The 18,617-nt window shown below is 31.8% G+C and overlaps 1 protein-coding gene across 10 annotated transcripts in view; it reads left to right on the plus strand.

Annotated features, from left to right (window-relative positions):
- LOC124529807 (neuronal acetylcholine receptor subunit alpha-7) overlaps window positions 1–18,617 on the plus strand; it is a 117,023-nt gene that overhangs the window by 65,786 nt on the left and 32,620 nt on the right. For all 10 annotated transcript variants that reach the window (XM_047103733.1, XM_047103760.1, XM_047103746.1 and 7 more), the window contains exon 2: window positions 11,101–11,240. In XM_047103733.1, coding sequence (XP_046959689.1) covers window positions 11,101–11,240 — 140 coding nt within the window. The remainder of the gene's footprint in view (window positions 1–11,100; window positions 11,241–18,617) is intronic.

The following is an 18,617-nucleotide window of genomic DNA, read 5'->3' on the forward strand; positions in this document are numbered from 1 at the left end:
AATGCTAAATTCTACTACCTGTAAAGTTAAAGCTAAATTTTCACGTGAAATACAGACTCTACTCGGTCGTAGTCGCCTTCTTTGGTTCGCGCCTTTTTTATTACCCACAGAAAGAAAACGATATTCTTAAACCTTTGACCGCTGGGGTCAGTTGATATAAGAGGAACACTTGCACAGCGCTTTTATTTTAATGTTTTTCTTAAAACCGTAGTGACGTAATGTATTATAATAATTATTAATCAAAATATGATTGAATTTATTGGAAATAACGTTTCAAATAATGTTAAAAAGCTGAGTAAAATACTCAAATTTATTACATTTTATTAATATTTTAATATAATTCTGAGTAATATTAATAATAAAAATAATTTAATAATAACAGGCAAGTTTCATGGACGAATTAAAGCGTCGTTAGCGTTCACGGTACAGATAAGTGTGCATGAAATGCTACGGTTCGGTAGATATATCGATGTTTATTTTTACTTACCTACATTCTAGTTATAGAATGTGGTGTTACACACTCTAGAACACATATATGTATGTTATATCGTGTTAGACTATGTGTTATATTTAGTAAATTGTTTTCGCTCTTGTTTGATGCCAAACATTAATTAAATTTAAGTTTGATTTACCTCATATGGTGGTTTAAAAGGATTCTTCTATGCATATAATTAGTAATCCTTTAGATAAGTGTATATGTTTTTTTATTATATAGATAGCTCTTAATTACGTATGTAACCTGATGATATGTGGTCACCAACGCTAGATATTCGCGCTTCAAGAAATATTAACTATTCCTTGCATCGACAATGCGTCGCTTTAGGAATTAGGAAGTCATATCCTTTGTGTCTGCAGTAACACTGGCTTACTCATCCTTTAAATCAGAACGCAACAATAATATTACTATTTGGTTCTGGTGAGTGGGTGGTACCTACCCAGATAAACATACACTAAGCCTTAACACTCAGTAAAAAGTATAAATAAAAGAACATAAAGCACGTTTTCGCTAAAAATATATAATTATTTCAGTGACAATATTACATGTTAAAGCATCTAAGCACTGTGTACATCTTAAAGCATTGTATGGTGATGTTGACTCTAAACATACCTTTAAATCGTTTTTGGCGGACTGATACATACAAATACACGTACACAGACGTATATACAAATACTTGTATACATATTATATAAATATTGTCATTCTCACCTTTTGTTAAATTTATATTTGATTTTAAAATAAAGTATTAATTAAATTGAATTAATTAGCCTGTAATTATTTAAATTTTATGACTTCAAACAGCGCGTTCATTTGCCACAGTTGTATAACAATCTCAGCAAGGATTGTTATAGAATTTGAACGTAGGCGATCCTGTTACGAGACTTCAAAGCGGAATATAAAAGAATTAAAATAAAGGTTCACGTTGCAGAGCGTTTTTCCCGGGGAATTGGGGCATTGAGCCGTTGCCATGGCGACGGTAGGGGCGGAATCAGCCTCTCGAATATAACTAGGGTGCTAATTTCATTGATTTCCACGTTGACTTTTATATATGCTAAAATATTTTCTCGTATATGATAACATTATGAAGATTTATCCTTATACGATATTATTATAACATTTAAATAATTTTAATGAAATTTTATTAACCGGTTTCGTCGTAATATGAATTGTTATAAATATTCTCATTTTGATAGTCTATATTTTGACTTCCGACAAGTTTTTGAGTTCGTATTATTCGATGACGTCACTTTATGTATTTCGCCTAACGTAAGGTTAATTGTTATTGATTTGAGATCAATCATTTCATATTAAACGACACGTTTTGTTAACGGACAATATAATTGTGTACAAGGTGTAATTTGGAAGCTATTGTTGGTTACCGACGAATCAGAAGTCTATACACAACCGACAGCAAGATTGAATAATAATAAATTAATAACCCTCTAATATTTATCTTGAAAATAATGGAATGTGCGTATTGATTCTATAGTATATTCTAAATTCAAATTCCGTAAAGCCTAAGAGTTATTTTAATATTTTCCAAGCTCCGAATTTATCGTAAGCGGGGAGAAGTAAGTTAGTCTTAAATAAAAGTAAAACCTTGGTAGAGTTTTCTCGTGTTGCCCTGAAGGCAGAGTGTACGGGCCTCGGGGCTTGGCCCCCTTACTCGGGATTCTTTTATTGTAGATTTACCGACCGCTCGGATGATAAAAATAAATAAAACACTTGCTAATTTAGCGTGAGCAACAGCTACACTATTCGCGAGGTTGAAAAGAACGCATATTACATACAGTTTGAATAACGAGTAAACAATTATAAGAGAACAAATAAACATAGTCTTAGCAAAAATGTTTAACTACTTAAAAGGCTTGAAGAATGATTTGCCGAGATTTGTGTTTATAATCATCTCGTGCTCGGTGGTGGAAGAAAACATCGTCAGGAAATCTGCATGTGTCTAATTTCAACGAAATTGTTCCACATGTGAAACTACCAATGGAGCAGCGTGGTGGAATATGCTCTTAACCTTCTCCTCAAAGGAGGAGGCTGTATATAAATTGGAAATTCACAGACTATTACTGTACTGTAAAAGATAATTATTAGCGATGGTATAAAAACTAACCAACAAACCGATTAATCTAAAAATAATCTTGTTGTATCGTTTTTGTTATGTTCCATTTAAAAATACATAAACGAGTTTTTTTTCTAAAACAGATGAATAATGACGGAGTGCAAAGGGGCGGATGTTAGGGAGATTAATTGTTCTTTAAATGTGGTCCTTTGGGATTACGTATACGTTAATCTTTGTGTATAAGAAATCAATTCGAAATTCAAATTGTGAAAACCGACTTACGATAATCTACTTTTTTATCCGTGTATCCCTACGTATGTTATGATTATTATATAATAATTGTATTGTCAATGACTTATATTATTCATTAATGTTAATAACACAAATCTAACGTAAACTGTTTTTTCTAATGAATATTAAATTGTATTAATGACACAAACAATTTTATTCTCATACACGTTTGATTAAAAATATCATAACTACATATTGAATATTAAAAACGATAATAACTGATGTAACAAAGGAAATCCTATAACTCAATTTAATAAAATCACAATCAATATTAAAACTAAACTAAATATACTCGATTTCATTTCCTACGCTAATAACTAGAATTGAATAGTATACAATTTATTTAAAAATTAGTTTTTGTTAAGAATTTTCTCTTTTAATTGATTTTGAGTGTTATTGAATTATTCAATATTCGATATTACTGTATTAGCCGAAGTCTAGTAAGAAGAGAGTTCTGGTCAATTAAAATATATTTATTGTAAAATAATATAAGCTTATTAAATCTAAGGAATACGTCAATCACAACTAAAACAGGTTCAAATCCCAGCATGCAAGTAAAAATCTTCAAGAGTCGATTACAAATTAGCTACATGAGTATCCATCAAATCGCATAGAAGACAGTTACTTCATGGCTAGTACTTCAAATTACTCATTTCATTTACTGTCTGTATGGCTACATCTTATTTTAAAATCCTCAATAAGAACTCTGGAAACGTGTTATGAAATAAAATCCGTGTGTTCGGGAACACCCGCCAATCGCCCATTAAACCTAATCCACGTTTGAAAATCATTAATTAAATTAATTCACATTAGCGATATGAAATATGCTATTTGAAAAGCATATCGATACACGGCATCATTATTATATTAATTGGCGTACAATGGATTTTCGCGGTCACTCGTCGTTTTAATTATGAGTAATATTTAAAATTATGCCATTATGAGTACCCTGGACTATCCGCGTGGGACAATATATCGTGGAATATAAAACTCCATGTAATTACTGTTGGTGACATGAAGATTCAATTAACACGGATCGCTGCCGCCAACTTTGTATATATTTTGTAACAGTTCATTACCTCCGAGGTTCTATACATAACAAATTGATGTTTATCGCCTTTATTTTTTTATGACTTCAAATCGATTTTAATATTCAACGTTCTATAATCTTATCGAGAAAACCAAATAGGATATCGTTGTTTTTTGTTCAAAAGGACTTATGTTAATATTGTGTACTTTTGAGGAGAACATATAATATTTTTTACATTGTGACCTTTTGGAATTATAGGATACCTATTAAATTAATTACATTAAGTGTTCGATAAAATTATTAACGACAGTGCTATTGTAAGAAGTCACTTCGTATCGATCTATATCAATATTTCAGAAATATATTTTACTATAGACAATGTCGCTTATCACATTTTCAAGATATTTTATGATTATGATCGTGATCTGCGTTGAGTTTCGGGTTTCTTCTTAAGGAATTGTTATAATGAAGGTTTGTCTGAGAATCAACTTTACCTCCTCATCTAAGGCCCAAATTGGAGAAATTGAGAGCTGTTCGAGACTATTCGAAGGTCTCTATTTAATGATATCTCGAAACTTATTGAGTCAACAACCCAAGACCGAGCAGCCTCGGTCACCGTCTGAATTTTAGCTTATAAAGATTTACGCGAACTTTGTCAAATTCGGATACTTTCAGAATCCAATGAGGATCGATGAAATTCAAATTTTAAGCAAATGTTTTGTTAAAATTATTTTCCAATTTGATACTTAGATATTTAGCATAAAATCCTTTGATATCTTAATCCTCTAGATTTTAATTCAAATAACTTTCTGTAATTAATTAAAACTGGACTTTAAAATGCCGCTTCGTAGATATCATAAAAAGTTATTCATAAATTGATGTCATAGTAAATCTTAGCAGCGATTCTAAATGTCATAACTGCCAAGCCGCAAAGAATATTCAATTTAAAAGCGACCCAACAGACCGACTAATCTAACAAACTTATAGAGCCTCGTATCGCTTCTTCTTACGGAGATTTATAGGGAAATGTTTTTGTTTGTGAAACATATAACTATGTTCTTTTAAAAGATTTTCACTTGGTGGTAGGGCTTTGTGCAAGCCCGTCTGGGTAGGTACCACCCACTCATCAGTTATTCTACCGCCAAAACAGTACTCAGTATTGTTGTGTTCCGGTTTGAAGGGTGAGTGAGCCAGTGTAACTACAGGCACAAGGGACATAACATCTTAGTTCCCAATGTTGGTGGCACATTGACGATGTAAGGAATAGTTAATATTTCTTACAGCGTCATTGTCTATGGGTGATGGTGACCACTTACCATCAGGTGGCCCATATGCTCGTCCGCCAATCTATACCATAAAAAAAAGATACGAATGAAAGTCTGCCAGTGTTGTATTTTGTTTATACAAATAGGTATGTAAATGTTGATATGTATAATTTGTAGTATGGCTTCGTTTAAGGGACTGTCAATAACAAATATTGAAACATTTGACATTTATAAATACACCCACACACACTCATTATATATTCTATAGCCAAGCAGTAATACTTAATATTGTTGTATTCAATTTTGAAAGTGAGTGAGCTAGTGTCACAGGCACAACGGATATAACATCTTAGTTCCCAAGATTGGTGGCACATGGGCGATGTAAATATAAAAATATATGTAATTAATGGTCAATATTGCTTACAGTGCCCATATCTATACTTAGTGGTAGCAGAATATTTATTTTTATTTCCATATCCGACTCCATATTTAATAAAAAAAAACATTTATCATATACATAGAAACAGGTAAAAGATACACGCAACCACACAGAGGTAGAGGTATCGCTCGGTAAATATCGTATTGTTACACAAGGGTTAAGCTTTGTCTCCTATTAATGAGAAGGCTTGGACTTTAATCCACCGCGTAGCTCTAATGTTGCCAGATAAATGACTCAGAATTTAGTCGAAAATCTTCATGGATATATTATAATCCCATAATACATATATTGTCACCACTTTGTCTCGCTTCCTAGGAACCTGTAATCATTGAATTACCATTCAGTCCTGTCCACTAAGTCATCACGGTTTTAATAAAATCATTTATAGTAAAAAAAGATATAGTGAAAAAGGTTTCGTATGAAAAGTCTGCCTATCTTTCATGGCGCAGACGCGGCATTTTTTTACCAAAAATGTTAAAAATTCTTTCGCATTCAATTTATAACATCAAAGGGCGACAAGCACAGCGTGACGTAATCCGTCGAATTGCAGAGGATTCCGTAGCACTGAGTCTTCAAAATATAAAGCGTCTAGTTATGAAAGTGGCAAGCAGTTTTATTTAAATTGTATTCTATCAAAAACATGACACTGTTTTGAAAACTACGTTCGAAATTCGAATGGGAAAAATATTGGGATTTTAAAGCCCAATATTTCTAAAGAATACATATACAGACTATTTCAGTCGAAGAAATCATTAAGGTAATCCAACCTTAGAATTAGTATATATTATGAGTATATATAATATACCATTATTTTTCTTAATTGCTTACATATATAACGAGGAGTTACGAATGAACTCTTTATCAGACATGATAATATCCGAAATATCAGTCTCGTCATTCACGTTCGTTTTCGGCTGTCTTGTGTTCTACATGATACTGATGTGGCCAGCATGCTGAAACTTCGACATAATTATGCATTAATTTGACTTCCAAAGTTTCGACAGCTTCGTCAATATTCAGCGATGTTTAACAACATTTAAAATCGAATTGATGGAATATCAGTGATGACTGATGAAAGCTTAAATAATCTAACATATTCGTATGGATTTGCAAAAAATGCGTTATTCAAGATGTGTTTGTGATGCATAATATAGCAGAGCTATTACCAAATCGCCTGGAAATATTTAAATTTGAGGTTCGTTTATGTTAACTCCTTTTTCGACTGGAATATTCTATAGTTGGATAATACTTTAAAAGTCTATTCATAATTAAGAATGAATTATCTGATTAATTGTTTCGAAATTTTTTGTTTAAAACTTCGTACTAATTTTACATTTCTTTTCGAAGTCTAGTGATTTATGTATCATTTAATATCAGTTTTTACTAAACTCGTAAAACTAATGGCGGCGTTCACACTCAGTAACTACTAATTGATCTTAGTATTGGACTTTCCTGGCCAATTGTTTATCTTATATAAAAATTGATAATTGAACTGTTTGAACATCGATACTTATAGGTACTATTTTTATTTATTTATTTATTTATTTATTGGATCGCCAACAAAGTATACACAAATACAGCCATTTAAATTAATACAATTAAGATGCTATGTGCTACCTCAGTTACAGGCAACCACTTCATGCTGAAATAGTAACAGAGTGCATGTAATCACAAGTTAACATTTTGGTTTAAATACATTTTAGTTTAAATAAAGTAATTAAATGACTTTTATACTTACTTCATGATTTATTTGATCGTAAATTTTCCTTACAAGACGCTGAAGCACATCAACTTCTATACTAACTATTAACTGTAGAAAATGTTTATTTTTTATTTTAGAGAGTTAGTTATTATCTGGTACTGAAATCCTATTAGCTGATAGATTATTCCAATGAACGCATGATAATACCATCTTTAAATATCATCAAAATAAAGCAGGCATTCCGCAGGGCTCTGTGTTAGGTCCATTACTGTATTTAATCTACACGACTACCAGTGACTCTAAATTATTGTTCTGCCACAGATAGATTTTAAAATTCGTATGACTTGACAACATCACAAAGTTCCAAAAAGTTAGGAATTCGAAATCCGATACAAGAGTTTACACTGACTTTTTATGTTGAACTAGCTTCAAAGTTGACTATGCCATCATGCCATCATGGAAATTACGTCTTTGAAAAAATAATATTTTTTAGGCCGTTTTAAAGGCCGTTTCCCAAAAAAAAAACCACACATAGTATAAACGTCAATCGCAGATAGGGATGAATAAAAGACAATTTTAATAGTATACGAAGCTGCTACTGACAGTTACTAAGCTAAAAATCATTAAGTTTCCCTCTTTGTTCGTATAAAATGACAAATTAAGGGCGGTTAATTTTTTTTATGACTGTTTAAACAAAGTGGAACCAATCTAACACTATTGGCCGATTGTTTGAAGGCGACTGACATTTTAATTAACCCTTTGTGGAGTTAAACGGATTTTGTAATGTAGTCTGTACCCTGGTTCATGTCACTTCTGTGGTTCAACGAGGCCGTAGCGTAAAGTAGCATTATAAATTATCTACGGGTCTATGTATGTACTTGTCTCTTTCACACACTAATATATGTGATAGTTTTAATCTCGCTCTCGCTTTTTTCATGTTTTATTAATTATTTTCCTCACTTAGTTTTTTAATAAAAGTAATTTTTAATAACCGATTTTATCCTGATAATATTATACTTCCCTACACACACAAACATATAAATTTGAAAAGACATATACTTTTTAGGTCTGAATCTGAATTATTAAAATCTGTAAGATTTAAATTATTCAATACATTATATACATATGGTTAGATTGAATAGTTTTGAACATATGATTCTAGACCAATTAAATCTATGTTGAATGAATGTTGACATTTGAATTAATAAATGTTTATGAATGTTATATATTGCTGCAGTTATAATTGATATTTTATTTGGTATGTTATTATATACAGCTTCATTTTGTAACAGTAATTAATAACTGCGTATGAGTTCAGTCAAAAATCTACGTAACTCAACTGAAACTGTAGTTTGTTGATACCATTAAAGATCGTCGAAGTTAAAAATAGTTGAAAATTATATAAAACGAATAATTAACTTTAAAAAATAAATAAAACCGACTTCAAATGCGTGAACACAAAAAAAAATAATGGTTCAAATTGGTTTATAATCGGCGGTGATATTGCGTATAAAAAGTTCATCCCCAATTTTCCACCCTTGGGGGTTGTTTTTTTATTATTAAATTTAACCTATACGCCGAAAAAATTTTAATTTGTTCAAATCGGTTTATAATTGGCGGAGTTATCGCGTAACAAACATAGAAAAAATAACTTACGGGTCGAATTGAGAACCTCCTCTTTTTTTTGAAGTCGGTTGAAAATACAACCAAAGATTTAATTTGTACAAATGTAATCCGATCCAGTGACTGAGCGCAGTTCGCATATGACGACGATGATGATAAAACTCCCTAAAGTATATGAAACATAATTTCATTTTAGATTTAGGGATATTGAAACTTTTTCAAAAGAATCTTTTTACATAATTGTATATAAATTGGTTTGTTCAGAATAACTCAAAAAATAAAGAAACTGGCCAATGTTCATAGAATGCAAAACCATAAACTTTCCGAACCGCTCTTATAAATTACGTATTTTAATTTCCTAATTTCGAAAAGCAAATGATGAAGTTTTCAACTTTTTTTTATTTGTTTTAGTACTAGCTGTTGCAGTCGCTTGAGCACTAGATTAGTCGAGACCGCGCCGTTATTGCGTTCCGGTGAGCAATAAGCTGGCGGAGCCATTGTGTTGCTATGAATTGTTACGAATAACTTTTATTATCATACAATAAACAAGAACACGCTAAAATTTATAATTAATTGTTTCTAAAATTATCAAATATTAGTGTAGACCGATATATTTCATAATACGTCAAATGACACAATCGATGACCAAATATTCCTGAACATATATGTTTCTTATAATATAAACTTTTTTATGGCATCTCCTTTCATCAAAACTCCTTTTTAAACAAAAAAAAAAAAAAACATTATAAAACACTATACACATTACACATACAGCTAGTTTGTAATTTAGTACTGAGAAACAAATTAGAACATGATGGTACAAATTTAATAATTTTATATTAAATCCATTACTTCAAACACATGAGACCCTTTAATAATAACAACATGATTAATGAGACGCGGAATTGTATAATAAATTTGAACACAATGATCAAAGTCCTTAAACGAAAATGTCTTTTAATTAAAATCGTTACGGCATCTTGAAACTATTACACGTAAAACGGCCCATTGTACCCTTGAATTCCCAAGGATATGAATCACCTGGTTTAACGGCTTCGCGTATTCCATCTCTCTCGCGTAAACTAATCCAACCATACACGATTTATACCTGTCGCTTTCGCACCTTCGTATATCACGTTCACAAGAGCGATCTAAGCCCCTAAAATGAGTGTTTATTGCTAGTCCTTCAAGCCGGACTCCAGTGAATTTCTGAGGACTGCTCAAACGAAATTGCACTTTTTGTCTTTAGTTTAGGTGTGGTCATAAATTTACCATTTCGAGAGGTTCAGGTGCGTGGCTAAAGGTTTTATCCAGTCGTAACTCTTCGGAGCGGGTCGCTTCGAGTATCCAACAAGGATTTGCGCAATTTGTTGCGGGTAGTTCCTAGAGCTCCAGCGGTCATTTGTAAAGCCGGCGCTAAGTTACTGACCCTATGAATTATATAAGAGACTCGTATACGAAAAAGGCAGAGATATCCGAGGCAAATAAAATGTAACAAAACGACATTAAAGCTTTAAAAACTGAAATATTCATCAAAGGGATCTAATATACGTTTTCTACGAGCAAACATGGAGTTTACATCGGTCACGTCCAATAAAAGTGAGTGGAAGGCGGGTCCAATTAGCAAGTACAAACGCGTGAACAAAAGAAATGCAGAGAGAAAAAATAGACACAGAAAAGATCGCAGCTCTAGATAAAGCTTTTTAAAATACAGGAATTTTTCATTTGAATTCACCGTCGTCGACTCTATTGTTTGCCCAAATTCGGTTAGATTATGTTCAACATTTTGGGTTCGACAAGTCGGTTCAATATCCTGTTTATTATTCCATACATTTGTAGGATGTTATCATTTTGTTCCAGTTATATCCAAGAGTTTTATAACTTCTCTCAAAGTATTATTCGCACTCGTATATATAGGCCTGTATCATATGGCTGTATACCTTCTAATATTTTTTTATCTTGTTTTGTAGTGTCAAGAATTCAATTTAGAATTTGATTACTGTGTTAGCTATGAGTTGGTATACTTAAAATTATCCCTACATATAACGCAACAATCCTTCTTGTTACATGATACTATTATCATTAGTACTTTTTATTACAATTGATTCGGTTATTGGTGCTTCTTATAAATGCGAGTTTTGTTTTCATTTATATCATATCACTAATTACGACTTTGTTTACAGTATCGGAGCAAGGACCGCACGAGAAGCGTCTACTGAACAGTCTTCTCAACTCCTACAATACACTGGAGCGGCCGGTAGCCAACGAGAGCGAACCGTTAGAGGTCAAGTTTGGACTGACGCTGCAACAGATCATTGACGTGGTAGGTTTTATTCTTATGAATTTATTTACCAGAATAATAACTATGATGGTCATACCAATAAGAATTTGATAAGAAATATAATTTTATAAGTATTTCATGATATTATTTTCAATGGCAATTATATACCTTTAAAAAAATTTCAATTCAAATTTTGTCGTATGAAAAATGACATCGATTTAAAAATAGAAATGTAACTGTTCATGTTTTCCACGTCGCTTTAGAAAACTTTAACTATAATAACAATTGCTGAAGTACAAGAAAAATATAGAAATATTATTTCGAAGACCATACAGATGCTCGTAGTGATAAGATCTGGTCATGTGATGCTAAAAGATTTCTTTAGGTATGTCTTAAATATTAATTTCATGGAAGTTTATTAATAGTATAAATAATGCTTAGATGATAACTATTATCTTTTTTTTTTTTTTAAGTCGTTACTTTTGTCACGTGTCTTGAAATTGAAAGGAACGTAGTCGAAGCTGGGGACTTTGATTAATATTTCGCAAAATTAAAATTGCGCCTGCATTGTGTATCTTACTTTGTCGTTTTGCGACGGCCGGCGAAGGTTTTGTTGGCAATACTCAACAGAATCGCGAAGAAAATTAAATCCATCACAAAATTTAATTTTGCGAACTTTTATTACTAAAAATTTACGGATTAGGAATTACAATTTAATTCCTAATCTATAAATTTTTAGTTTAAGGTTTTTTAACTTACCATATTTATACATTGAATTGATTTCAGTAGTACTATTCTGTAAGAACTTACTTTTTTCTCACTTGCAAAATGTTGAAAATGGAATTACAGTGATACGTTATTTTGATCCTTTTTAGCTATAATAATTATTGTTAATATTGGTTAGCTAATTGTGATGTCATTGGATTATGTTCTTACAGAGTAACTCTACCGCTACATAAACTGAAAGAATTGAAATGCAGTTACATTTACCCTAAATACGCGTGTTGATAGTTTCATAAGGTATTTACTTATGAAAGACATTTTGAGTAACTTTGGTTTATATATAAATGTTTTGTTTAATTATCGACAAATACTATTACATCTTGAAATATTTATCGAGGTAACCTCGACAAGTTACTATATATAATAAATAGAGCGTGAGTATGTTTAGTACATATATTATGGTGTATATTTCATTTGAGACATACGATCCCTCCAAATACAGAAGAGAAGGATTCTCGGAACCGTCTCGTCGAGTTGGTCAGATAAGTTAGCCGAGGAGTAAGCTTATGATTTGCGTGCGAAAATCACCAAGTACGTCGGGTGCATTCATCTTGTGCGCTGAGATTAATGACGGCTGTCCGGTAGCTGCGGTCTGGGTTCGCTCTAAGTAACTTCAGTGACTCGCTAACTTGTGATGTCAGTGTACTCAGAAGCGCAGTTAACCTTACGTAATAATGTTTGAGATATTTCATTACAAAGTGTAGAAGATTAACGAAAAACAATTGAATGTGGACTAATTACGTCATAGAATGAATTCACGAATCCTTCAAACGTTACAAACAGAAACGTTGCATCTGCAAATTTCGAGTTCATTGTGAAATTGTTCCGATTTTTTCTTATAGATTTATTATTAGTTAAAATAATTTAATATGCATTTTTACCCTTTATACAGTTTGTAATGAAACTGAATTGAAAACGTAACGTCGTATCGAATTCGTTACTGATCATTAATTTTAATTATTTCATTTCTTTCAATAAAATATTACGGGCAGACGTTGTTTTAATAGTTAAAAATCCACATTTAAAAATGGAATTTAAACAAAGGTTTATACAATAAAATATATCAATGCTAATATTATAAAAGCGAAAATAAATAATCGAATAAAATTTGATCATATTGTCTATTCTTAAAACCAAAGATTTTACGATTTTTTTTAAAAACAAAACGGAATATGTTCTTATAATCGAATGAATCTGTAAAATGAATCGTTATACGTATATTCGAGAGTGTGTGCGTATATAAAATTTTTGGCGCGTGTCTTAGGTTAAAGATTTGAATATTCCGCGGTTACAATCACGAATATAGTATAATATCGTTATTTTTTATCATTATACATATAGGAAAGTGTCGCAAGGCCTAACTTTGTGCCGGTCAACTTAGATTGCGCGCATCGCAAACTTCTTTTATATGAACACATTTACACAGATGAGAATGTAACAATATTAATTTGTATAACCTGCCATAGGTTTGTTAACATTAATTGAATGCATTTTTTTTTATGGAAGAGACTGCGTTTTTAATGGAATAATACTGTGATTGGCTATCAATATTTCAATTTATTGTTTCATACTGGAAATTAAAAGCACGGATATATCGGATTCCGTTCTCTATTTTTATTTATATTAGTTTACATTAGAAACAGGATATAGACCAATATATAATAGGAATAGAAATAGTTGATAGTAGTTGTTACCTCTGGACATAGGGATATTATTATATAAGATGCTGCGCGCAGCAGGTTTAACCGCGTGGAAAATATCCTCATTGTTACGACCTGAGTTACTTATATTGGGATTACGTGTTGGCAATTTATTTATTTTTCAATAAAATATATCTTCTAATACTGCAATATATTTTTGTCTATTACTTAGACATTGGAGTCCGAACTCAATTAAACAAAAAAAATATTTTAAAACTAGTTCATATTAATATTCTTGCAATATAATTGTACATTGTTTCAAGTGAATAATAAAACAAAAGAAGATCACAGAACATTCGATTTTATACATTACTTTTTCTATTTAAATATTGTAAAAAAAAGGTTTTATATATAATGAAATAATGTTAATTAAAATTGAGTTTATAGATATAGATATTATTAAAATAAAAATCGCGGGCGCGAACAATTTTTTTATTTTTATAAAAAAAGTACTCGTAGAATTGATTCAATTGTTCCAGACATTTTAAGACGAAGAAGAACAAATCAAAGGCTACGTAATATTAGTTTGGATAAACCATTCATTGCTCCTGTTTTATCTTGTTTATAAGCCTACTTCATTTGTTCGTTATTTTAGATTAACACTAACACGTGCTCGCGACTTCGTGTTATTTAATCCTTATAACATCAGCTTTCTACCAAAGAAGGACCCGTCAAAATAGGTCAAAATCGTCCAGTGTTTAGCTGGAACAAACAGACAGACTCGCCCACTAAATTCTCATTTATATATAATACAACAGTGTTTTTATGTATTCTCAAGGATTATAAACTGTCTTAATTCCGATAAGCATTCTGATAATATCTGAAGAATTAAATGAAGGGAAATTTTGCAGTTCGTATTAGAGTATTCACAGAGTCAGTGGCGGATTTACCAATAGCCTAAGTAGGCTGGCCTAGGGCGGCAGATTTAGAGGGGCGGCAAATTTAGCCCAAATTTGTTATTATCTTACAGGAATTAAAAAAAAACAACTTATAATTACATGTATACACATAACGTCCGTAATCCGTATGCTCGACACTATATAGCGGGTTGGAAAAATAATCTAGTAACTAACAGAAATATCACCTAGTCTATAATCATACTAATAACGGGAAAAAACCGATGTAATGAGGACGATAGAACATAAATCATTACAACAACAACAGCCTGTAAATTCCCACTGCTGGGCTAAAGGCCTCCTCTCCCTTGAGGAGAAGGTTTGGAACATATTCCACCACGCTGTTCCAATGCGGGTTGGTGGAATACACATGTGGCAGAACTTCTATGAAATTTGTCACATGCAGGTTTCCTCACGATGTTTTCCTTCACCGCCGAGTACGAGATGAGTCTTAAAGACAAATTAAGCACATGAATCAGCGGTGCTTGCCTGGGTTTGAACCCGCAATCATCGGTTAAGATGCACGCGTTCTAACCACTGGGCCATCTCGACTCACTCTCGATAGAACATAAATCATAAATGTTGCAAAAAAAAGTAGGGGCAGCAAAAATTGAATAGCCTACTAGCGGAAGATTTGTAAATCCACCACTGCTCAGAGTTTTATCCTATTATATAATTACAAGAAGTCTTTATTTAAATAACACATGCTGTACTATTTATAATATGAAGAATTAAATATTAAGTCGAAAATTAATATGTTTTGCATTCTGAGGTTAATTAACATTCCCTTTCTATGTTTTCCCAAAACCAGCGAATAGAATAGCGTCGAATGTGTTTGCATTCACGAGAAATTTCACTTCGGCTTTTTATATTTTTTTTTACAGAAAGCGGGAAACCTTTTTCACGTGAACTGACAGACGTCCGATATCTTTGCCTCTGCCACGAAATTCAATAGAACGAAAAACGAACTGTAAAGAATCAGTACAAAATACGGTTATTTGATATAAAATCCGTATGTTTCGTAGCGTTAGGAAAGCATTTCTCTTTTCAATAAAAATAATGTTTCTTCGGAGAGTAAAATTACAGTCGATAAGGAAATCATTTCGAAATAGTTCTTTGTTATATTTCTATATAAATAAGTTATATTTGTTTCATCATTAACAAAGTATCGATATTTTGTTATTATAGTTATACAATGTATGGGAACGCTAATTGTTTATATAATATTTAGTGTGATCTATATTTTCTACAAACATAATGTGGATTATGTTAAATTAACTAGCTGTACCCGCGATTTCGTGCGTGTTTGAATATAACAATAAAGTTATTGTTTAGTTCCCAGATTTTACTTTGACTTATTATTTATTAAAAGGGCTTAGTTACTCTTTTTTTTCATTAAAGACATGCTAGTGAAAGTCTCGGCAAAATCGGACCAGCTGTTCCAGAGATTAGGCGGATCAAACAGAGAGAGAAAAACTGTATAAAATATTATTTTGGTACATGTACCGTAAATACATACATATTTATTTAGTAAAAAAACAGTTATTTTAATATTACAAACAAATGATTTTATTATAATTATAGATACATTTGCATATTTCGTTAAAATGAATACAAATAACGTGTGCATAAAGTGAAAATTTATATAATTATTTAGCATTTAGAAATACGAATATTAATTTAATTATAAATACTAGCTTCATTATGATGAATAAACAACTCCAAAACTAAAAACGTTATTTTAATTAATATGATTTAATTAGTCTGGAAACAAACATCGACCTCCGTGGTCGAGTAGTGTGTACACCGGATTCGATTCCCGGCCGAGTCGGTGTAGAAAAATTTCAATAGTTTTCTATGTTGTCTTGGGTCTAGTCTGGTACTGTCGTTACTACTGATTTTCCATAACACAAGTGCTTTAGCAACCTTCATTCAGATCAGATCAGTATGTGATGTTGTCTAATATTTCTTATTATTTTAATTATTAAACATCTTTTATATTATTAAGACTCGTGTAATATTATCACTTTAGGTAGAATTAAATCATTATAAGCAGATAGGGGAGTAGAAAATCCGTGTGTTAAAATGGTAGGAGTTAACTTGGAGGTAGGATATTGTGCAATCCCGCCCGGGTAGTTTCCAACAATTCATAAAATATTTTATCTCAAAACAGTAATACTTAGTATTGTTGTATTCCGGTTTGAAAATTTCATTGAGTGTATATTGTATAAGGTATTTAACATCTTTGTTCTTAAGATTCGCTGATGAAGTAAGTAATCTTTACTAATATTATGAAAGTGAAAGTAACTTTATCTATCTGCCTCTCTTTCATTACCAAACCGCTGGAACTTGGAAACTCCAAGGAAGGATATAGGTTACTTTTTTTGCCCAACACATGATCACTAAACCTCTAAAACGCGAGTGAAGCCACGGGCAACAACTAGTGATTTATAATTCTAACAAGGCCCTTGTCTTCGGGTGGTGACAACTTATCATCAGGGCAAGCGGATGTTATGAAGTTTTGTCAGTCTCAAATTTCCGTGGCTTGATGAGCGTAACTCTAACTTGGGTTTTCAATTTATAGAAAAAAGTAAATCTATACATCGACTAACAAACATCGACAACAATGTATTACAAACAAGAGCCTTTATTCAGCTATAAGTGATTTAAACTGGCTTGGTCTATCGCCAACTTCCCGAATGTAAGATCTATAGACCATGTTCAACACAGCTCAGAGTGTTATACAAGCTACAGCGGCTAGTTTCAATCTTCCGAGCAGAATTAAATGACATTGTCACACGGAGGATTAAACTAATCCTTCAAGATATTAAGAAATATTTGCCATGTTTATTAAAAATCTGGCCTTGATTCAGCGTAACCACAGTTCACTCACTGGCAAATTGGCCCCTTTAGAGGTAAATGGTCATGGTATATTGACGTAGACATTAACACTGTAACAAATATTAATAATTGCTTACACACACCAATACACCAACAAATTTGGGGGCTAGGAAATGATATTTCTTGTGCCTAAAGTTACACTAACTTATCCATCCTTCAAATCAGAATACAACAATACTAAAAGATCTTAGAATAATAATAATATCTCATAAATACCTACTGATATCTATCCAGGTTTGCAAAAGTCCTAACACCAAGTTAAAAACAAAATATTGCCTGTCGTGGCCGAAATCAGGCATGAGATCATGTTTGCCATGTTAATATTGACGCTTAGCTAAGTTTTAAGACTCAGATTTGAAATTCTGAGAAAATTTCATTTCATAATGCAGACGAGCACTAAGAAAATATGTTGCAAAACTTCATTTGAAGTCATGTGAAATTTTTCGTTGTAAATGTAATTTCTTGAGAAATGGTTTAAATCCTTTTACGCTGGTGAAGGTATAAAAGCTAGAGCAAATAATGGAAGTATTGTCCAGAGTTATATAGTAATTATTTAAATTGTATAAAGATTATAATAAAAGCTAATGCAAAATCGCCTCTATGTGTATGCGTTTGTATATAAATTTAAATGATCTTAATGAATAATGATGAATTTAAATCTTTGAAGAACTCCAATATGAATCAGTGTAATAATGTTCTGTATACATATTTTGATTTCAATGAATGGAAGAGCTTCCTAATCGTCATTTAAATCCCGCATTACATAGCATAGTTTCACCATAATACTCTATTTATAATAGCAAAATTATTTATCGGCGTAACTCAGACCGAATTACCATTTAACCTACATACCGGATTAAAATTATTCTAAATTTATAATACCCTACCCAATTTATTCAACCAATCAATGCGGTAAATATATGAAGCTAGCTAGATTTTATACATTATGTAACGAATTCAAAATATACGATTTAAAATACAGACTTGAAATAAACCGGTTCGGACTGGTTCAGTTTTGACGTCTCCTCGGTTCAGGAACAAAGGATCCTTCCGTAACGCCGCAGGTTGTATTCGCTGACTTCTTTAATGTTTCAGTGTAACTTTGTGAGTTCGCTTTCGTGGAGCTAACTGAATTTCGG

Source organism: Vanessa cardui, chromosome 1 (assembly GCF_905220365.1).
Source record: "Vanessa cardui chromosome 1, ilVanCard2.1, whole genome shotgun sequence".
NCBI classification, from domain to species: domain Eukaryota; kingdom Metazoa; phylum Arthropoda; class Insecta; order Lepidoptera; family Nymphalidae; genus Vanessa; species Vanessa cardui.